Raw genomic sequence first — 23,848 nt, 5'->3', positions numbered from 1 at the left:
ATTAATTGCAAATGTAATACTGTACAATATTGTATGCCCATTATTGAACAGACAAAAAAGGACTCAAATAGAGAAAACTTTGCACAAAGTAAAGAACAATAAACAGTAACACAGTGTCTATGCTTCAGCCCAGTCAATATGGAAACAGAATCGCTATAAAGAGAACCCGAGGTGGGTTTGAAGAATATTATCTGCATACAGAGGCTGGATCTGCCTATACAGCCCAGCCTCTGTTGCTATCCCAAACCCCCCTAAGGTCCCCCTGCACTCTGCAATCCCTCATAAATCACAGCCACGCTGCTGACAAACAGCTTGTCAGAGCTGGCTGTGTTTATCTCTATAGTGTCAGTCTGCTGCTCTCCCCGCCTCCTGCAGAACTCCAGTCCCCGCCTGCATCCCTTCCCTCCCTGCTGATTGGAGGGAAGGGACGGGGGCAGGGACCAGAGCTCTGCAGGAGGCGGGGGAGCAGCTGAGACTGACACTACAGATGTAAACACAGCCTCACAGCACGGCTGTGATTTATGAGGGATTGCAGAGTGCAGGGGGACCTTAGTAGGGTTTGGGATAACAACAGAGGCTGGGCTGTATAGGCAGATCCAGCCTCTGTATGCAGATAACATTCTTTAAACACACCTCGGGTTCTCTATAAGCTTCAAACCTTTTCTCTCTACTTCTTAGAGCTTTTATACAGTGACACCGTTGGATAGCACATAGTTTGGAGCTGCCTGTGTTGAAATACTGGGTATGTGTTGCAGAGAAACACACAGGGGACTCTTCATCACATGCAAATGTATCCTAGGTGCAGCCACAGGCACGAGGTGGCCTCCCCTCCACAGCCCGCCTTTAGTTGGTGACAGTCAGTCTGCTTTCCCTGTAGCCTAGTTTGACATTTGCAGATCAGCTGTGTGCGCTCCCTCCACCTCTGTCCCTCCCTCTGCTGCTTTGAATCAGAAAAAAATAGGCAGCCCTGTGTGCTGGATGGGCTGGATTCCCTCCAGATCTCAGTGAATCAGCTCCAGCAAGCTCCCACTTCCACTAGAAAGCGAGAACAACGCTGCAGAGCCCCCGTGGAAGGACAGATGAATGCCCAGAGCCGCCTGCACCGCTGTAAGTGACTCGCAGTATTTGTGCTGTTGACCTTTGTCCATCCCTGTGTGTGGCAGGCAAATCAACTGAATGCTTTCTGCTGATGAAGTGCAAGTAGATAATCATTCCCGCTTGTCTGCTCTTCCTATTGCAGCCTGCTTGTCATTGTAACTTAGGAGCATTGAAATGTACTAGTTTGAGGAGTCACGTTTTATAGTGTATACTGTGTGCAGCCTTTTATTGCCTCCGGTCTGGCAGGACTTTAATATTTGAACTGTACTCATTATTTTAGTACGGTAATTTCATTTCTTTGTGGGGGATCACACTTGTGTCTGTGGGAACTGCAGAGGATACCTTGCAAGTGTTTTGCTGCACGATATGTGCGTCTATCTGCGTTTGAACGTAGGAGTTGTTTTTTTACAGTATTCAGTGAAGGCCGTTTCCACTGTCGCGGTTTCCGCACCGAATCCGCAGATGTTTTACTGCAGGCAAATCGCGCTGGGAAACTCTGCCATAGGGAATAATGGCGCCACTGGCCAAATCGCTAGTTGCGCTAGCGATTCAGCCGACATTACCATCGGAAATGGTGCGGGAGGCTGCGAATCCCATAGGCGCGTCTGATGGGATTAGTCTCAGTAGCCGCACACCAGGAAGTGACAGCGCACAAGTGGAAATGGGCCCTTAATGGTGAAGAGGAATCGCATGCGTTGTGCGTAATAGTAGTACAGGTTGTATCTTTTTTTGTTTAAATCGCTATACAGAATCGCAAATGACTCCTGAAAACGCAGTGGTCCCCATAGAAAAGCCTTGCATTTTCGCATACAATTTCATATTGCGGCAAAACGCCTGCGATTTCAACAAATGTGTTGACACCACGTACCTGATTCCAGCACACAATAACCATGACAACAATTTATTATTGCAATATTTGGTGCCCAGACTCCAAAATGCCTGCCATGATTTGCTCTCTATCAGTCAGGGGGGATAAAGCAATATAGAAATAGCATATTACAGCGTACAGATACAGAGTAACACAATTTTTCATTCTTATTCAAAATAGCAGACATGTAAAATGTATTTTTTTTCCATCATATGTATAAGGCAACCTTGAAGCAGAGGGAGTTAAATGAAGTTATATTCTGTTTCATATGGTTTGAATTGATGTGAAGGCAGTTTGTGTTAAAAAGTAGAATGGGGGCATTGATCTCAGGCTGGAATTCCCATTTGGTCTACCTATGTTTACAGTACAGTGCCTCCCTAACATTGCACAAGCTCAGGTTACCAGACATAGAGATATTATACAGCATTAACCTCTTCCTAGCCTGGGAGGTGGAGCTGCAGCTTGTGGACAGACTCCAGTGACAGGAATGCATCTACAGCGGGGAAGAGGCTCGTTTGTGCGAATACTGTACCAAGATCAGAGCTGAGGGAAAACTACTATTACCAATTTACTAATACCATCAAAATGATGAAAGTCCAAGTTAATTGGTAAGGTCTGGTGTGTGGTAACCAGTGGCAACCAGTCAGAAATTGTCATGTAGGTTTTAAAATGGTAACATGGATGAAATGTGATATAGGATTGGTTGCTAGGGGTTAAGGCATTCCACTCACCCACAGAGGGTTAATTTGGCAATCATACCCCATTAGTATGAGAATATTACGATTTTTCACAAGAGAAATTGAAAGGCAATACTGTTCTTCTCCTCGCAGAGGTTGTTGTTGTTGTTATTATTTATATAATACTACTACTACAAAAGCTATAATTTTAGCTAGTTTTGAGCATTTTATTTATATATGGGCTGTTCTTTAAACACATAATTTGCTCTCAGGGTCCTTTTCCACTAGAGCGATTGCTGAATCGCAAATCGCTAGTGATTTAAAAATCGCTAGGGTTGTTACTTTATCATAGAAATCACGAGAAGTATTTTCCACTACAGTGATTCGATTTTGAAATCGCAAATCGCAATCGCTTTCTGGAGTGATTTTTACAATGATAATGCAATGCAAATGAAAATCGCAATCGCATAACAGAACTAATGAAAAATCGCAATCGCTTGCATTTGTGATTTGGGATTGCGACTGTAAGGGCCCTTTTCCACTAGCAATCGCAATCACAAATCACAAATGCCAGTGATTGCGATTGCGATTTTTCATTAATTCTGTTATGCGATTGCGATTTGCGATTTTCAATTGCATTGCATTATCATTGTAAAAATCGCTCCAGCAAGCGATTGCGATTTGCGATTAGCGATTTCCAAATCGAATCACTGTAGTGGAAAATACTTCTCATGATTCCTATGATAAAGTAACAACCCTAGCGATTTAAAAATCACTAGCGATTTGCGATTTTGCGATTCAGCAATCACAATCGCTCTAGTGGAAAAGGGCCCTAAGTGATGAGCAAGTAAAAAAACATTATTGCTGATAAGCATTTCTAATAATTTAAAAAGCAGAGTAATTAGTGGATAAATGTTAATATTTAGTGAACCAATAGAATATTTATCAAAAAGGTTAATCTGGGAGTGATGATGAGATGGAAAAGTGTATTGGGGGTCAGACAGTGCCGCAGACTTCCCCTCTGAATAAGAGTTCCTGCTTTTCAATCATTTCATCCTTTGCAATGGCCACAATGGGGCTGGTTGGCTCTCTAGTCTTCCTGGGTAAACTTCAACTCCCCTGATAGTGTGAAGGGAGTAGTAATCATAAATGATATTTCCCCTGAGGCGGAAGGGCTCTGGCAGTGACTGTTACGCCTTTAGTGTTTTACTTGACATATCCTTTTACCTGTTTCTCATTGTCTGGCACAATATAAAGCGGGGAGAGAAAGAGAGACTTCTGTGCTTTCTTATCCTTGCTCCTTTTTCATTCATTTGTTACTTCTCTGTATCAGGATAGTTTCCATCTTGTCCCTCAGATTCCTCTGTCAGATTAGTGTCCAGGACATTTCAGAGTTACATGATAGATGCTTCAAAGGTTTACTCTCCATATCCTCCTCTCTGTCTTCCTTTTTTTATGTGGAATTGGCTTATAGAGCTGTCCAGCTACTCCCTGCCCAACAGCTATGTTCACTTTACTGAAAGAGACTATTACAGCAAATTTGCATTCATTATTCCATTTTATTGCAGGAATGTCTATCCAGCCCAGTCTCTTTTGTTCCCGTGTGTCTGCCTGTCCCCATCTTCCTCTCAACTTTCTTATTACCTTATTTCCAGGCTGCACATCTAGGCCTATGAGCAGTCTCCTCTACCTGATCCTCCAAAAATCCCATCTTAGCTACCATTGATGGATGCACTCTATGTCGATGCTGCAGGTTAACCGATCTACAGCTCCACACAGTGGCTTTACTATAAACTGACAGGTAGTGAAAGGCAAGTGCTTGATATTGGCAGCTTCAGCCGGGATACACGAACTGGCTGTTGGAAGAAGTCTGACTATGCTTGTTGTTATCTGTCACTCATATATAAAGTCAGTGTCGTGCTCATTAGACATGATGGACAACAGGGATCAGCAATGTTCAGTGAGGAAAGCTGGAGTAACAGATCTGCTGTCCAGAGTAGTTATTCTAAGGATCACAGACTTCATGGCAGTGGCATAGCTAGGCATTAGGGGGCCCCATAGCAACAATTTTGTGGGGCTGCCATATCTAGGCACTCTTGAGCAATGCTAACTGCCCCTACCCTATGAATAGAAGTTGATTGGTCAATTTACATTCTCATGCAATACACACTGTGTACAGTCCATGAGCACTGAGACAAAATCAGAGGGTGGAGAAACAAAGCAAAGTTAATAGTAAACACATCAAGTACCATCTGGGCCCCCTCTTCTCTAGTGCCCCATAGCAGTTTCTATGGCTATTGCTGCGCCCCTGCTTCATAGCCTTGACATCTTGCTTGAGGTGTAGTTTCACCATAGTTATCAGTTTCCATGTATATTTTATAATCCCATCTTTCCTATGCTGAGACCTGTTGCACACCACGGGACAGTACAAAGTAACATTTTCTACTTTGAGCCATTGTGTTCCACCCCAGGATCTGCCCTAAGGGTTCTTGGCACTTGCTTTACTACAAATTCCAAGAAGGAGAACAAAGACTTGTAGCATGTAGCTTTGCTTATTTTTCTATGGATAAAGAAAATCTCTTTCAATACGCTGTTTCCTCCCAAGTGACTCCTTCATAATTGTGACCGCTAAGGTTGCACAACTTTATTGTAATGAGGAATCCAGAGAAATGAATCTGAACCATTCCTGGGATTGGGTTTCGGAGGAGCAGATTATTTTTATACTTAGAACAGGGTCTGTCAGTTTCAGGGAAGATGAAAAAGACATTCACAACCTTGCACAACAAGTATTGCGGGAACCACAGTGCACAGGGCAGTAACCCATGGAGAGAGGTAAGAATGCACTGTAATCAGGCTTTGGGTATTGGAATTCAAACTTTACTGAGCTGATGTACTGTTTCATTGGATAAGCCTGGTAGAGCATCAATATTCCCAGGGTCATTTTTATGCAGAGCATGGTTTAGAGAAATGAACATGATATAAGCAATGGCAGGCTGATACTGTAACCCCCTTATTAATGATAATGTATTCCCAAACTCAGGACCCCATCTGAAGGTATTCTGGATGTGCACAGTAGGAGGTACCAAGAGCTGTGTGTGATCTGCAAGTCAGACGTGTGGAAGAAGTAAACAGCCATCAGATCAGGTTTTTCTGGGAGTCAACCAAGTCTCTGCCAGACATGGTAGGACATCTGAATCTTCAAGGCATGGAAGACAGTTTAAAGGACAAGAACCGGGAAGGGTTACTGGATAGTCCAGACTCTGGACTCCCACCGAGTCCCAGCCCTCCTTTTTACTCTATTTCCCCTGGCATCTCTGAGAGCAGAGCTGAGGGCAGCAGCACTCCAACACAATACCTGGGATATGCCTACAGGAAGGAAGCCAAGGAGGGCAGAGTGGTATGTATCTTCTTACTGTCTCTACATATGACTTGTTTACTTATCAGCATTCCTCGAAACTTTCCATAGACTTAGACTGTGTCTTGTGATAACATGCTCATGACATTTTACATGATATTCCATTGTGTTTACAACCTATTAGAGCATGTTAATGATGGCAGGGTGGGGCTCATCATACACTTTAATGCTCTAATAATTCTGTTTTGGCAGGAGTTTTCTACAAGGTGCAATGCCACAAAAAGCATTTTCAGAATTAAATTAATCTCTGATTACTTTTTTAGAAGTATTAAATGTCAAATTATGTATGCTCGAAACTCGAACTTTGAGGTGTCAATGCAAGTGAGAGTGTGTTGATCTCTCCTACAGCCCTCTCTATTGTTGAAGAAATCATACACATTAGTCATTTGTCTTTAAAGGGTGGATTTGTGATAGAATAGTTGATGGTCTACAACACTCTACAAGAAGTAATACCCGATTAGCAAATTACAGGTGGCATTCTTGGGGGCTGACTCACAACACTTATCTCATGAGCTATCTCACCTTGATTTCTCTGTCTTTATCTATATTAACTCATGAGTTAGTTCTCCCTATCTGACTTAACGCATGATTTATTTCTCCCTATCTATCCTAATGTTTGATTTATTTGCCGTTATCTGTTTATCTCATGAATAAGCGCGTCTTTGGCCTATATGCAATTCACTTTTTCTCCTAAGCTTTCTCCTTGGAGATAATTTTTCATCTTTTCTTTAAAATAACTTTACAGCAATTTCAGTGGCGGACACAGCCAGCAGTGGGCCCCTGTGCAAAATTGTAATTGTGGGCCCACATGACCTGCGGCGCGCGTAGCGCGCGCGCCGCGGCAAAAAATAGTGGATAGAACCTGCGGCGCTTAGCGCCGCGGCAAAAAATGGGCGTGGCAATGACCGGATGAGGGCGGAGCTAACTGTAACTTAAAGCGAACCCGGGGTGAGGGTTTATTTCCTTTTAAACAATATTAGTTGCCTGGCGGCCCTGCTGATCTATTTGGCTGCAGTAATAAACTGAATTACACCAGCAACAAGCATGCAGCTAATCTTCTCAGTTCTGACAATATTGTCAGAAACCCCTGACCTGCTGCATGCTTGTTCAGGGTCTATGGCTGAAAGAATAAGAGGCAGAGGACCAGCACGGCAGCCAGGCAACTGGTATTGCTTAAAAGGAGAGAAATATGTCAGCCTCAATATTATTCTCACCTCAGGTTCCCTTGAAAAGTGCAACGCAAAGACAGTGGGCCCAAGTTTTGGTGACCCTTTCCCCAGAAAATTCACATAATTGTGCAGGTTTTCTCAAGAAAATACACATATATGCCCAGAAAATACGTGCAATCATGTCGGCAGATATGCCCAGAAAATACGTGCAATCATGTCGGCAGATATGCCCAGAAAATACGTGCAATCAAGTCGGCAGATATGCCCAGAAAATACATGCAATCAAGTCGGCAGATATGCCCAGAAAATACGTGCAAACAAGTCGGCAGATATGCCCAGAAAATACATGCAATCAAGTCGGCAGATATGCCCAGAAAATACGTGCAAACAAGTCGGCAGATATGCCCAGAAAATACGTGCAATCATGTCGGCAGATATGCCCAGAAAATACATGCAATCATGTGGCAGACCTGCCCAGAACATACACCTGCTAATATAAATAAAACAAAAACATTTACTCACCTGCAGCAGCAGACCTCCTGTCCCAGCCTCCATCCGGCGCGCAGCTCCCATGGGTGGTTGGGTGGATAGGTAGCCTAGTGGGTGGGTGAGTGGGTGGGTGGGTGGGTGGGTGAGTGGGTGGGTAGCCTGGTGGGTGGGTGGGTAGCCTGGTGGGTGGGTGGGTAACTAGCCCGGTAGGTAGGTAGGTAGCCCGGTGGGTGGGTAGGTAGGTAGCCTGGTGGGTGGGTTGGTAACTAGCCCGGTAGGTAGCCGGGTGGGTGGTTAGGTAGGTAGCCTGGTGGGTGGGTAGGTAGGTAGCCTGGTGGGTGGGTTGGTAACTAGCCCGGTAGGTAGCCGGGTGGGTGGTTAGGTAGGTAGCCGGGTGGGTGGTTAGGTAGGTAGCCGGGTGGGTGGTTAGGTAGGTAGCCTGGTGGGTGGGTAGCCTGGTGGGTGGGTAGATAGCCTGGTGGGTGGGTTGGTAACTAGCCCGGTAGGTAGCCGGGTGGGTGGTTAGGTAGGTAGCCGGGTGGGTGGTTAGGTAGGTAGCCGGGTGGGTAGGTAGGTAGGAAGCCTGGTGGGTGGGTAGCCGGGTGGGTGGGTAGGTAGGTAGCCGGGTGGGTGGTTAGGTAGGTAGCCGGGTGGGTAGGTAGGAAGCCTGGTGGGTGGGTAGGTAGTCGGGTGGGTAGGTAGGTAGCCGGGTGGGTAGGTAGGAAGCCTGGTGGGTGGGTAGGTAGCCTGGTGGGTGGGTAGGTAGCCTGGTTTAGGTAGGTAGCCTGGTGGGTGGGTAGGTAGCCTGGTGGGTGGGTTGGTAACTAGCCCGGTAGGTAGCCGGGTGGGTGATTAGGTAGGTAGCCGGGTGGGTGGTTAGGTAGGTAGCCGGGTGGGTAGGTAGGTAGGTAGCCTGGTGGGTGGGTGGGTAGCCGGGTGGGTGGGTAGGTAGCCTGGTGGGTGGGTTGGTAACTAGCCCGGTAGGTAGCCGGGTGGGTGGTTAGGTAGGTAGCCGGGTGGGTGGTTAGGTAGGTAGCCGGGTGGGTAGGTAGGTAGGTAGCCTGGTGGGTGGGTGGGTAGCCGGGTGGGTGGGTAGGTAGCCTGGTGGGTGGGTTGGTAACTAGCCCGGTAGGTAGCCGGGTGGGTGGTTAGGTAGGTAGCCGGGTGGGTGGTTAGGTAGGTAGCCGGGTGGGTGGTTAGGTAGGTAGGTAGCCGGGTGGGTAGGTAGGTAGCCGGGTGGGTAGGTAGCCGGGTGGGTAGGTAGCCGGGTGGGTGGTTAGGTAGTTGGGTGGGTGGTTAGGTAGGAAGCCTGGTGGGTGGGTAGGTAGCCGGGTGGGTAGGTAGCCGGGTGGGTGGTTAGGTAGTTGGGTGGGTGGTTAGGTAGGAAGCCTGGTGGGTGGGTAGGTAGCCGGGTGGGTAGGTAGGTAGGAAGCCTGGTGGGTGGTTAGGTAGTCGGGTGGGTAGGTAGGAAGCCTGGTGGGTAGGTGGTTAGGTAGCCGGGTGGGTAGCTATCCGGGTGGGGGGCCCGACTCCTATCCTCCCTCCCTCACCTCGGGGGGCCCCCTCCCGATATGCGCGGCGGGAGAGCGAGCGGCAAATGCAGGAAGTCTTCAGGGCTCTCCAGGCATCCGCTAGAGGCCCAGCCGCTGAGTCTCCAATATGTCTCCAACTGGAGACATATTGGAGACTAAGCGGCTGGGCCTCTAGCGGATGCCTGGAGAGCCCTGTATTTGCCGCTCGCTCGCTCGCTCTCCCGCCGCGCATATCGGGAGGGGGGCCCCCCGAGGTGAGGGAGGATAGGAATCGGGGGCCCCCCGGGGAATAAAATAATAAAAAAAAAATTAAAAAAAAAAATACTTAATGGGCCCCTGAAGAAAACGGAACTTCAGGGGCCCTCGTGCGGCGGCACGGCCTGCACGGCCGTATGTCCGCCACTGAGCAATTTGCATTTGAAAAAGTACTACATAGTAAGTGAAAGGTACTATCAAAATTATTTTGAGCATTTTCTTACTTGCTGGTGGCTTAAATGGCATTTTATTGACAAGGGCCCATATGCAATTAACTTTTTCTCCTGAGTTATCTCCTAGGAGATAAGTATAAGTAGACTATATAACTATATAAGAAGAATAACTTTTAAGCATTTTAAAATTGAGCCCTTGTTTGTTTATCTCTCAAGTTAGTTCTCTTTAGCCCATATCCTATTAACTTCTCTCCTGAGTTTTCTTCAAGGAGAATTCTTCATACCTTACCAATAAAATGCCTTTAAAGCCACCAGCAAGCAGGACATTACTAGAAGGAATTTGATATTACTCTTATGACGCCTTCTTAGTACTTTTTCAGTTTCTAAGTGCTGAAAAGTAATTTTTAAGGTAAGATGAAAAATTATCTCTTGGGGGAAATCTCAGGAGTAAAGTTAATTGAATAAAGGCCCTTGTGAGAAAAACCTTCAATTATGGTGCCCACTCACTACTGGTAATTATGGCACCTCATTGATAATAATATTAATATCATTCTCGCCAGTGGCAGTTGTGTAATTATGGTGCACAGTATTAAGTGGCGATAGCAGCAGCATTTATCGGCAGACCGAATTAGTGGTTTCAATTAGTGGCAAGTAAGGTTGGGTTAGAATTAAGTGTTGGTAGAGGGGGTTAGTGTGAGAGGCAGGTTACTATAGGCGATAGTAGAATATCGGTAACATTACTGATATTCAAAAAGTGCCGTTTGTACATGTTCACTTTGTATGTTCATCACAGGAATTAGTTTGGGCAGCACAGTGGCGCAGTGGTTAGGAATCTCACCTTGCAGCACTGGATCCTCAGTTTGAATCCCAGCCAGGACACTATCTGCATGGAGTTTGTATGTTCTGCCCATTACTGTGTGGGTTTCCTCCAAGGGGCTCTGGTTTCCGCCCACATCTCAAAAACATACAGATGAGTTAATTGGTTCCCCCCTAAATTGGCCTTAGACTATGATACATACACTACACGATACATGCATAGATGACTATAGTAGGGATTAGATTGTGAGCCTCTCTGAGGGACAGTTAGTGACAAGACAATATACTCTGTGCAGCGCTGCGGAAGATGTCAGCGCTATATAAATACTAAATAATGCTAAAATATGTAAGGTGAGATAATTCAAAAGAAAAGGTTTGTTAATCAACCCCTTCATCCCTTATGAATGATCCTAAAAGGTCAGGGCCGGTTCTCTCATGAAGCAAGGTGAAACACTTGCATCAGGTGCAGAGATTACAGAGGCAGCGTGTTTGTACTGTGTGTTTACACTAACAGCATGAAGTCAGAGTAGGAGGAGAAACGAGAGGTGAGCAAAGTGAAGAAGTCATCATTGAGCTTTTTGTGTTGTGTGAGGAGTCTGAGAGTAAGTGAGGAGGGGAGAGGCAGGAGAGCAGCAGTGTTTCATTTGACTTGCACAGCAGAAGGGAGGAGGTGGCACTGCTGTCCTGACTGAGGAGGAATGGCGTGGCTGAGGGTGAGCAGTTTGTTTGTCACAGACTCACAGCCAGCCAGTGTTCTATTGTATTGAGCTGCAGCATGTCATGTGAGGACATTAAATGAAGCTGAGTAAATTGTTGGGTGCTGTGTGATCATTCCAAATTGGGGGGATGGGTGGGGGGGGGGGTGCATTCTCACAAGTTTGCTTCAAGCAGCAAAAAAATCTAGAACCGTCCCTGCAAAAGGTTGATGTTAAATTTTGTACTGTATCTATCTATCTATCTATCTATCTATCTATTTTCTGTGCATCAACCTTTTTCCATCAGTCATTGTAAAAAATGAAGCACACTAGCTTTGACTTTTTGTTTTGTTGTTTTGGCTGTAGTTTGCATTTGTTATGGGTACTCAGCATATCTGTGCTTCTTATCAAAATACAGTAAAAAAAAAAAAGTTTTTGTACTGAAAAAAACTAAGTCTTGTAAAAGGAATACATTATAATGGCTAACTGATAGAGTTAAATGATGAAAGCTTTCTGGGATCTAGTCTCCTTCTTCAGGCATATTTCCTTTTGTTAGCTAAAGTAAAACACTGATACAGGTAAATAGTAAACAACTGTTATCTTAGTGTTTACTATTTACCTGCATCAGTGTTTTACTTTAGCTAACATCTGGAAATATGCCTGAAGAAGGGGACTAGATCCCAGAAAGCTTGCACTATTTAACTCTATCAGTTAGCCATTAAAAAGTATAACTTTTACAAGACTTTGTTTTTATTTCTACCTACATTATCAAAATACAGAAATACATATTAAACAAATTGTTTTACATGATAAACATGGAACTATGGACCACTGTAGTTAACATCAGTTTATATAGAGTAATGATACTAAATGAACTATCTTGTAGCTTGCCGGAATCACTCCCTTTGTCAGGTCAACAGAATCTGCACTGGATTGTAACACATGAGCTATCTTAATGATTCCATAGGTGTTACAGTTCAGTGCAGACTCCCAATGATCTGATGAAGGGAGTGACCCCTGCAAGATAAACCTAAACATTGTTGTTGCCACAAATAAACAAAATACCACATACAGGACCCAACCTTCGTGGATCTACATTTTCTCCATTCTTTATGGCATTGTTACCTTGAATGTATTGAGCCACATGTGGCTGAGTGGCTAGTGCAGGGGTTCTCAAACTGGGTGCCGTGGCATCCTGGTGCGCTGTGGGCACCTTTCAGGGGTGCATCGGTCATGCATCCCCATCCTTTATGCAATAGCATCAGGTAATGCAACCGCACATTGATATACAATGTGGCTGCATTACGTGCTCGTTAACCTTTAGTCCCCACAACCGTGGTTGAAATTGAACATGAGAGGAATTGCAGTGCCTAATAAGCATCACTAGCTACTTGGAGTGGGGCATCGCCTGATAATGGTCATAACAGCATTTTGGTAGTTATTTTTGCCGAGGGGTGCCTTGAAAAAAATTCAAAGCCATCAAGGGTGTCCTCACCCAAAAAAGTTTGGTAACCACAAGGCTAGTGCATTAACAGCACATCAGATTTACTGTCAGATGAGTGTGTGCCAGTGTGGGTTTGGTAACAAAATGTGTAACAAAAGCTGCATGGAATATTGCTTAACTGTTACTACTGTGTTGGATACCAGTTTGCACAGACTTGTATTGCTAATCTTCTTTTGGGTGAGAAACATTTTGCAAGTGACGTGTCTTGCATGAGCAGCTTCTTTCCATCACAGATCTGGAGAAAGCACACAAATGTTCCAGCGATGCTAAGACACAAACGGCATAAGATGTGTAACAACTGGAATGAACAGAGGAAGGTGCAGTACAGCAGCCTTTCCTCAGTGGCAAGGGATAGAACAGGCCTCTAAGTGATGCTCCCAGCTCTGCCCCACATCCATAACAGTTGGGGCACGGGTATCATTTGAATAAGATTAATCTGAGCTGCAGAAGGGAGAGAGAAGCAGCTTAGTACAGCTTCTAAACGTTGTGGTCACAGGTGCGATATTTAGTTCCTCATACTGAGAAAGTAGCAGAAATAATGATACCAAGATATTTGAAGGACTCAACACATTTCAAAAGCAGGTGCCTCCATAGGGTCAAACTAGGCAATTAGCCAGGGCTCAAGCTCATTAGGTGTCCCACAAGTTAGTCTGGGAATGTAGAGGTCACAAGTTTACTGTGAGTACAGTAAATGTTAAGTACCCCACATTCATTTTATACCCAGGGCCCCGTTTTACCTTAAACCTTCCCTGTCCAAATGAAAGATGAAAGATCTATGGGGAGAAGGGAAGATTTAGACCAGTTTACCTGAAGCCCAGAGATTTACCAAACTAGGTAACCGCTTGAATCCAGGGAGTGTCCTGTGTCACCTTCAACCAGCAGCTTATTGTAGGCATAAAGAGGAATTTGGGCATTTTTGCCACCATACTGGAACTTCTTATCAAAGCCACCAGAGGCTCAATAGCATTTAAAACAGTAAGGCGGAGAGGGAGCAATTCTGGTGGGTACGCCTACCAAGGGCAGTGATTGAGGAGAGCAGGGCCGGCTCTACCATTAAGGCAAAGGAGGCAGCTGCCCCAGGGCCCCAGAGCTTGTAGGGGCCCCCAGTGGCTACAAGAGGAAAAAAAAATTTGTAAATCGGCCTTATAGTTTTTGAGAAAATCGATTTTAAAGTTTCAAAGGAAAAAAAAATACACATTTAAAAACCTGCCGACTTTAATGGTTAATAGCAAATCCACCTTAAATGCTAGAAACCCTAAATTTGCAGGATATGTTAAGGAGATCATTAGGAATAAGAGGAAAAAACAATTTTTCAAAAAGACCTTATAGTTTTTGAGAAAATAGATTTTAAAGTTTCGAAGGAAAAAAGTATACTTTTAAATGCGGTAAATGTTACTTTTAGTAGCAAACCTAACGGTAGTGTAATTTTACATGCATAAAAAAAAAGTGCAATAAATTTCCTGACGGGGTTTCCTGGGGGTCCATACGCAGCCGCATCGCTTTGGCCAGGGATCGCTATACAGCCGCAATATGGCTGTATGAAGATCCCTGGCATTTTTTCCTATTTTCCCAATTTTTTTTTATGTTTAGAGTGTGGGATTTTTATTTTTTTTTTTAAATTATGTGGGGTCCCCCCTCCTGAAACTTTTTAACCCCTTGTCCCCCATGCAGGCTGGGATAGCCAGAATGTGGAGCTCTGGCCGATTGGGACTTCCCACCCTGTTATACCAGCTGCAAAAAAGGTCCCCTAATGCCGATTTTTGTTCCGGGGTATATGTTGGGGGGGCCCCCAGGTTTATTTTGCCCTGGGGCCCCATTGTTGCTTAAACCGGCCCTGGAGGAGAGCACATTGGTAACAATCACATTTCAAGTGCCAACCAGTGATAGCAAGACATAGCACCACTCAACACTGATAGCTTGCAGTATCCAAGGACGGCAAAGCTCCGTTACCAGGATTATCAGGAGTTGCCCCACTTCACATCTATCTGTCAAACGTCAGCCTTTTTCCTGCAGCTCCTGATGTTCCTTGAAGCTGCCATTCACTGACTGCTCTTAGGTAGTCAATGTGACACTTCACAGGGAATTGGGATACATTTGATTTTAAGGCATTGGTGTGCTTGATTATTGTGAGCATCATGAATGGAGCAGTTGCTCAATGCAGCTAATCAATAATTAGATTTCATCTATTACATGAAAGAAGGAATCGTATTGGTTGCTGTGAGTGGCAAGACTACTTTTCTTCCAGTTTTTTACGATTTCCAACATTTTATTAGGGTTTTGTTAGAACAAAGTACAAGTAAGGGTTACAGGACTCATTATCCAAGGAGGTACAGATTCTTTGCAAACTTATGGTAAAGGATGCTTCAAAGGTACAATCAAAATGCAGATATTCTGACAAGTGAAAAACTGGACATTGTATTAAAATACAGGTATAAAGGTTCTAGGGGACCAAGACGGGTCATATCTACTGGATTATGCTAGTTTAGTTCAAGTGAGTAGTAAGGGATGAAAAAAAAGTGGTAAGAGTGGAAGGTAATGCTATTAATAGGTAGGTAATACTAGTAGCATGGGCATAGCTTGAAGGGAGCAACCCCTGCAACTGCAGGTGGTCTCAGAGCTGTAAGGGGGCCACAACTACTACTTCACTCCTTCTGATAAAGAGACCCATCCTTCAGATCAGATGTTTTTGTGGCTTCACTTGTTATAGATATAGTGTGAAGATTATGATGTCCACACTTGTCTTATGACCCTTGCAGGATGGACCTTGGTACTGTAATGGACAGCAGTAGTAGCCAAGGAAAGGGGTCAGGTTTACATTAGAGGGTCCCATAAAAGTGTCGCTTGGAGGCCCCATGATGTGTAGTTACGCCCCTGACTAATAGGTAGTAATAAGTAGCAGTAGATAGGTCGAAGAGGAGAGAAAGAAAGGGGAGACTCCATATACCCATACCATCCCAAGCCATCCCACGCACCGCTGCCTCCATTCCAAGCCGTCCCACACACCACTGCCTCCATCCCAAGCCGTCCCACGCACCGCTTCCTCCATCCCAAGCCGTCCCACGCACCGCTACCTCCATCCCAAGCCGTCCCACGCACCGCTGCCTCCATCCCAAGCCGTCCCACGCACCGCTGCCTCCATTCTAAGCCGTCCCACACACCGCTGCCTCCATCCCAAGCCGTCCCACGCACCACTGCCTCCATCCCAAGCCATCCCACGCACCGCTGCCTCCATCCCAAGCCATCCCACACACCGCTGCCTCCATCCCAAGCCGTCCCACGCACCGCTGCCTCCATCCCAAGCCATCCCATGCACCGCTGCCTCCATCCCAAGCCGTCCCACGCACCGCTGCCTCCATCCCAAGCCATCCCACGCACCGCTGCCTCCATCCCAAGCCGTCCCACGCACCGCTGCCTCCATCCCAAGCCGTCCCACGCACCACTGCCTCCATCCCAAGCCGTCCCACGCACCGCTGCCTCCATCCCAAGCCGTCCCACGCACCGCTGCCTCCATCCCAAGCCGTCCCACGCACCGCTGCCTCCATCCCAAGCCATCCCACGCACCTCTGCCTCCATCCCAAGCCGTCCCACGCACCGCTGCCTCCATCCCTCGTGTAGTCACTACCGAACTTCCAAATCTCACCAGAAGTTGCCCGTCCAGCGCTCACTACACTAGAGTTTCCTCCATTTTTTTGGCCTTTTCACCATAAATCAGCCTCAGTGTGTGTGCTGTGTTTGTGTATGATTTTTGCACATATCCCAGAGGTTAATGCAGAATAATAGTAATCATATTCCTGGAATAAATACAAGGTTATCCTCAGCATAAAGTCAAAGCCGAGACTATGTTTTTGTTTTTACAGCTGTTATGGACAAAGCAGGCTATAAGCGCCAAGAATGGCTCTTGGGTACCATATGCTGTCAAACTGCATTTCAATGACATTGTCAACATCTGTACACATTCAGTGCTGGCTGCACTTAACTTTGAAGTCAGGGTCTTGCCTTTCTTAGAGTTAAATTTAAATTGCCAACCGATGCCTCCTGTCTTTTTATTTTTTTTTAAGCTACAAATTTGAAACAGCAATGGTGCCCATTACAGACATCATGCAGTGCTCAGTACAGGCGTTGGTAAAGGAACTGATTCTTTACAGACATTACTGATGCACTAGATTAATCTGATATGGAGCACTGGGGAAGTGTATATGTTCCCAGCCTATCGGTGCATATGGAGGCTGCCATATTTATTTAACAGTTGCCTGGCTGTCCTGCTGATTCTCTGCCTCTAATACTTTCAGTCATAGACCCTGAACAAGCATGCAGCAGATCAGGTGTTTCTGACATTGTCAGATTAGCTGCATGCTTGTTTCTGTTGTAATTCAGACACTACTGTAGCCAATTAGATCAGCAGGCATGCCAGGCAACTGGTATTGTTTAAAAGGAAATAAATATGTCAGCCTCCATTTCACTCTAACCACAGGTTTACTTTAAAGGCGTGATCCCAGTGTATGTTTTGTCTGCATGGAAGAGCGTAGCACAACTTAGAGCAAAAAAGCAACTCAGATTGCTCACAGAGCTAGAAGAGTAAACTTTTTTTTAAACAAACGAACATGCACTTTCTTTTATGGAGCAAATGTTTGCAGGAAATACACACATCCTCCGGTACAAGGGAAGATGTATAGAGTGTATCCTTGCACATGTCCTCCCCATGCCTATAGAAGGCAGATTCATTTGGCTGTTGGGAACCAGTGGGATTGGGCAGGAGAGGGGGGGAGGAGGGGGATACAATGTCACCTCCCCCATCCCCAGGAAGCCTCTGGCTTGCCTTATTACAGTAATGACTGTAGGACGGTATTGTTTTCATTCCCCTGCAGATAGTAATTGGGAGAAATGTGCATCTGAGCAGATGGGAAGCTAGCTGGGCAGCATGCGCCGCCTGTGCAGCGAATACATATGGAAACAATATTCCTTTAAAGTCTATGGGAGCAGCAGAGGATTCTCAGCCAGGTGGCCTTCCTTCATTTGCTTATATAATGTTGACTTAACATAAACAATCCATATTTTTCATATTTTGTCTGCCAAAACAATGTGGTTTAAACATGAACTTCTTTGCATGATGTCTTTGTGTTGTCTAGTAGAGCCATGCCAGGGGGAGCGCTTTACACGCTGCACAGTCACTTCCCCTGTGTGTTATTATACTGCTGACTATGGCAACCATAGCTCTACACACACAGGCAGGTTATATTGGTAGGTGAACAGAGGCGCCAGAAGGATAAAAGTACATAAAATTTTAAAAAAATTGCTGGGAGGAAGTGGTGGACTTGCCTCCGTTAAAGCAGACACCAAGGACTGTAAATATATAGATATACACATTTATTGAAAATACCCCAAAGATGCAACGCGTTTCGCGGGCACAGCCCACTTCTTCAGGCAATAAGCAGGGAATAAACAACAGCAATTCAGTTGTAGCAAGTAGAGCACCTCAGAGGCCACCACTTCCTCCCAGCAATTTTTTTTTAAATGTTATGTACTTTTATCCTTCTGGCGCCTCTGTTCACCTACCAATATATTTGAGTCCACCCCAGGTGGAGGGGTGATCTACCCCCTTTCTTCCTATCTACAGAGAGCGACTTCTTAATCCTGAGTGAGGACAGGTCTAATTTCCTTACCTGCCTAATGAGTGGTTACCTAGGTGGTAACCCGTGTTTGTGAGTATTACCATCTCACTGTTTCATTTATCCAATCAATGTTGACATACTACACCATATTGGGCTCTCGATTTCTCTTCAACTTTAACAGGCAGGTTATGATCATTACCATCTATTTAGCCTGAAAATGTCTTCCATATTATTGTAGCCAGAGAGGAAGACAAATTGTTATCAGGTTTAATTCTACTATATTATTTTACTTTTCATTATTTAATTAATTATTCAGACGTTCAAGAAAATAAAATCCTAGTGTGGGTCAGTGTAGCTTATGGATGTGGCTGCTGTTTTTTATTTTGCCTATGCGAATAGGGTTTTGGTTGTACCCAGTTGTCAAAATAAATGTCTTATCAAATGTGATGCTGCATGTTATATCGTTGTTTGGTAGAGCCTCCTGGGCCAACCCATCTATTTCCTCCCTGTTGTAGGCGGAGAACCTGACTCTGTCACCTCCCTCAGTACCTTGTGGGAGGGGCATGGCCCATCCTGGCACTTTCTCTTTTCTGTGTGGGAGAAGGAGATACGCATGCAGTGAAGCATACATCACATAGAAAGTATGCTTCACTGCAACCTATGCATCGCATTAATGCCCATGAATCCATAGCACTGCACTGCTAATGCACTGATGTGATCATGCGAATACTGTATACTGATACAATGTAATTGCATTGCATCATCAATGTGATTTTATTATATGACGCAATGCACCAGTGTGAAATCAGCCTAAAAGTGCATACATGTACTCACCACTTCAGCCAAGAGTGGAGGATGTGTACAGGTGTCCCCGATGTCCTCAGTATGCTGCATCTTTAAATGACAGTGACCCCGGGTGCATTGTTTCTCTCCTCACCCCTCCTGCTGGAAGCCGCTCCATTGTCCCTTCTCCCCCCCTAAAGTAATGCATCTTGTACAGCACAAGGCCCCAGAACTGCCGCCCGATGGATTGAGGATACCGCTTTCTTTACTAGCCCCTTCCCCTGATCTTATAGTGCAGTGATGGCAAACCTTGGCACTGCAGCTGTGGTGGAACTACAAGTCCCATGAGGCATTGCAGTACTCCGACAGCTCTAAGCATAACTCGGAGGCAGAGGCATGATGGGATTTGTAGTTTTGTCACAGCTGGAATGCCAAGGTTATCCATCACTGCTATAGTGTGTTCTCCTCTTACTCTCACACTCAAATGAAAAGTTAAGTTGAATACCACGAGCAAAAACTTATGTCAAATGAAAAGTTGAGATGAAGTCTTTGGCAAATTTTTGCTCAGAATTGTCCTGAAGCCAGCCCCATAAGCAAATGCTTTAATATTTCTCCCCAGTGATAAATAATGCAAGAGGTGTTGATTTGCACCAGATCCTGACGTATAGTAGCACTACGCTTGTAGATTTGCACACATTACATTATTTTGGTGGTCTAATGTCAAGAAACATCCACATACAAGCTTTCCAATTTACCTGATATTTAAAACAGAAACAAATGATCCTCTTTCATATGGGAGAAGGTTATATTAGCAAGCATTTTTCTAATGCACTTCCTCTGCAAATCATCCGGGGTAACTCGTATAAATAGACATAGCATGTGTTGTCTTCTTGAGATCAGAGGAAAAATGTGTGCAGTAACCAGACACTGATTGTTTGCCACACCATGCTGTACTATAAAGCTGATATGGGGCTTGTCATTATACACAATGTCCTGCTCTGTGCGCTGTCACTGCGAATAATGGAAAAACAGGAAGAAGTTGTAAGGTGAAAATATGAGAAGCATGTGATCATGATAGCTCGCACAGGCGGATGGTATTTAAATCTAGCATATTACATTTCCATCACTTCTCTCCAGCATTTGTCGGCAAGACTCATACAGCCAACCGCTAAGAAGCAAATATAGGTCTCGGCAAAATACAGTATGTGTCATTTATGGATTTTGAGTCCAGCTTAGGACTTTTTCTGTGTTGGCTTGAATGGGAAATGGGTGGAATGCCTGGATGAGAAAGCTGAAGTTCTGGTCAGCCTTATCCCTCCCTGTAGGTACAGTAAGGCTTCTTTTTTTAAAGAGGAACTGTAGTGAAAATAACATAATACATTTGCTTTTTTTTCACAATATTCATTTATAAAGTATTTAGTCAGTTTTTGCCCATTGTAAATTCTTTCCTTACTCTGATTTGCATTTTGAAATGTATCACAGGTGGGGACATATTTAGTCCTGGCAGGTGCAGCTCTACAGAATCTTTGTTTCTGAGGATTCCAAAGCTAGTAGAAATAATGCCAGGTGTCCCAGAATGCTCTAGGATGAGAATTCCGCATAGCTAGACAGCCTAGGATAAGCATTGCTGGGAGGGCGGGGCTATATACCAATTTACAGAAATATATAGAGATAGGAAGTGTTTCTGATACTGATACCAGGAAACTACTAAAAGGCTATGTTCACAGTGGTCAGTTGCGTAATGGACACATTATAATGAGTGTGAACTGCAATGGAGACTGGACATAGACTTTAAAGGAGTACTGTAACCCTAAAAAAAAGGAATTCAACTTACCTGGGGCCCCCTGCAGACGTCCAGTGCCCGTGCCGGTACTCTACGATCCTCCGGTCTCCACCGCGGCCCGCTTCCATTTTTTTGCGACTTAAATGTCGCAAAAAACTGTGCCTGCCTGGCCCTGGCCGCTCCCGAGTAAGAATAATGTGATCAGTTACAATGCAGTACTGTGCACTGCACCATAGAACTGTATGGCAAGTGAGATGACTTGCCATACCAAATTTTTGAATTGAATTGACACGTTGAATTATTCTGCAACGCAACTGACCACTGTGAACTTAGCTTAAAAGTGGGTATCCTGAATAATTTACTGCATTCAGTGTGTCACTAACCTTAACCACTTCAGGACCGTAGGATTACACCCCCAATGATCAGACTACTTTTTACAATTGTGGGCTCTGCAGCTTTAAAAGCTTGCTGCAGTGCCATACAAAGCAGCACACAAGTGAACCCCCCCCCAGCCCCCTTTTCTTTCCATCAACTGATCTCTGTTGGTGGGTTCTAATTGCTCCCACAATATCTATTTTTCTATGTATTTGTTTGTGTATTTTTTTATTAATAAATTTGCCTATTTATTTATTTTTCCCCCTCCCCCGCCAGCCAATGACAGCGATCCACTGTCATAGGCATCAGCCTATGAGAACCGATCGCTTTTGTGCCTCCCCGGGGGACAGCCGAGTGACACGGCTGTCCCCAGTACAGCACTGCTGTAGATTGCAGCTCTGTACAATGTAAATAGATGGCCGTTTCGCCATCTAACAGTCTCCCAGCGTCAATTGCCGCTGGAAGACTGATAACGGGGCGGAGGACATCAGCGCGTGCGATTCCCTGCAATCTCCGCCCCCAGGACTTAACACTAATTGGTGTTACATGTTCCTGGGGGAGCCGCCATGTTCATGCCTATTGGCGTGAGGCGGGCTTTAGGTAGTTAAACAAATTTTGCCAGATCTGCAAATAATTTAATCAACCTAATTATATGTCTTCCACTGCATATCTTGAGAGCGAATTCCACTTTGGTTATAAAATGACTATAAGCGGGCGCATGCGCGGCTCGGACCAAGATGGTCGCTAACTGAAGGAGCTCCGCTCTCGCCCGGATAAAAATACCCGCAATCCGCAACACTGAGCGCACCAATCCGCCGGGGATCTACAGCCGCAGCCCGCCGGGAGGATGAGGAGGGGACAGGCTCCTAAAACGGAGCAGCCGAAAGCCCAAACGACGCGCCTAGACCGCTTCTTCCAAGACGCAAGGAAGAACCAAGATGGCGCTGGACGACAGGGCAACGCCCAGAAAGCGCCGGCCTCTCGCAGCTCCACACCGCTCAGCAAGGCACAGGAGCAGAAGGACATGGAGGAGGTGCAGACCCCATCGAACTCACCACAACCCACAGTGAGTAATCTGCAGTCCCAACAGCCTAAGGGGGGAAACACTGCAAAAGGGGCAAGCTCTATCTCTCCCACCTCGAGCCAAGCCTCTTCACAGCAGCTATATCAGCCACAACTCACTGCCGCTATGTTAGAACAGGCCCTAGAAAAACACGGGGCCTCACTTCTAACTACCATAAACTCTATGCTCCATGTTGCTGTCACTGAATTGAAAACAGAAATGACAGGCATTGGAGAGCGCACTGATGCCTTAGAAAAGAAACTAGATGAGATGGTGCAACGTTACAACCTGCTTGCTGATGAACATGAGCAAACTCAAGCTGATGTTAAATCGCTTCGCCTAGCTCAGGAGGATCACGAAAATAGGGACAGAAGACAGAATCTCAGGATCAGAGGAGTCCCTAACACAGTTCAGGCATCTGACATCCGTCCTTACTTACTGGACTTATTTAATTTTCTGATACCAGATAAGCCCCCTGACACTTGGCGAATGGACAGAGCCCACAGAGCACTGGGGTCACCCTTACGAAACTCACAGCTACCAAAGGACATAGTTCTGCGTATGCATTATTATGAATCTAAAGAGCTGATCATTAATGCAACTCGGAACCTACAGTCAGTGAACTTTCAAGGGGACTCACTTGCAATATACAACGACCTGTCTCCCATAACATTAGCAAAGAGACGTAATCTACGACATGTCACTCAAGCTCTCAGAGAGGCAGGCCTTATGTACAAATGGGGCTTCCCTTTTAAGTTAATAGTGGTAAAAGCAGGACGTACTTGTGTCTTGCAAGATATTGATGACGCGACCCCCTTTTTAAAGTCTTTGGGTCTACAAGCACCAACACCTCAATCTCCTCATGGAGACGCAACTACATCTGAGCTAGCAGCCTCACCCAAACCGCCACGAGCTAGACCTGCGACTGAATGGACCTCTGTACCTCAGAAGAGATCCTCTCGTTCGGGAAGTCAGAATTCTTCCCCCTTATGGAGCAGCTCACCCAGAGAAGATAGACCTCCCTGACGGACACCCTAAGATTAAAAGCAATCCGGGTGGGAACAGCTCCTCACCACCTGTGACCCTTGGTTCACGGTATGGTACCCCCACTAAGGAGGTCACCCCGCTACCCAGCCTTGTTTCTGGGAGGGAACTTTACTTTTTCTTTAACAATTTTGTTTCTGTTGCATGACTTTTTGGGCCTCTCCATGACTTGGCATGATGGTCGTAGACCTCAGTCATGGACTCTGGTTTCCCGGATGGTTCTTTGGCTCCTGTTTGGTTTCTTTGTTGTTATGTTGGACATTGTTAATCCTTTTCTTTTCAACAGGTCAAAATCTGGACTTCACGCTACCCCCTTATATGGTGTTTATAGCTATTATCTCTGCCCCCCTAACTCCCCTGATAGATGGTTCGTATAATATCTATTAATGTAAGGGGCCTCAACACTCCGCGCAAGCGACATTTATTGTTTCGAGAAGCTAAACGACTTAAAGCAGATATTATCCTGGTTCAGGAGACACATTTTAAAGCTTCCAGTCATC

The 23,848-nt window shown here is 45.3% G+C and overlaps 1 protein-coding gene across 3 annotated transcripts in view; it reads left to right on the top strand.

Annotated features, from left to right (window-relative positions):
• Window positions 1-814: 814 nt before the first annotated feature.
• The window catches only part of RFLNA (refilin A), a 65,767-nt gene continuing 42,733 nt past the window's right edge, over window positions 815-23,848 (top strand). Inside the window, exons 1-2 of one of the 3 annotated variants that reach the window (XM_068271604.1) lie at window positions 815-1,107; window positions 5,684-6,040. In XM_068271604.1, the coding sequence (XP_068127705.1) occupies window positions 5,822-6,040 (219 nt within the window). In that variant the 5' untranslated portion in view covers window positions 815-1,107; window positions 5,684-5,821. Of the gene's footprint in view, window positions 1,108-2,482; window positions 2,575-5,328; window positions 5,476-5,683; window positions 6,041-23,848 lie in introns of those variants that run through there. The other 2 variants (XM_068271606.1, XM_068271605.1) reach the window with 2 other exon arrangements.

The sequence above is a fragment of the Hyperolius riggenbachi genome, chromosome 1, assembly GCF_040937935.1.
Source record: "Hyperolius riggenbachi isolate aHypRig1 chromosome 1, aHypRig1.pri, whole genome shotgun sequence".
Classification (NCBI taxonomy): Eukaryota; Metazoa; Chordata; class Amphibia; order Anura; family Hyperoliidae; genus Hyperolius; species Hyperolius riggenbachi.
The sequence above is the reverse complement of the archived record's forward strand: the minus strand, read 5'-3'. Positions and strand labels throughout refer to the sequence as shown.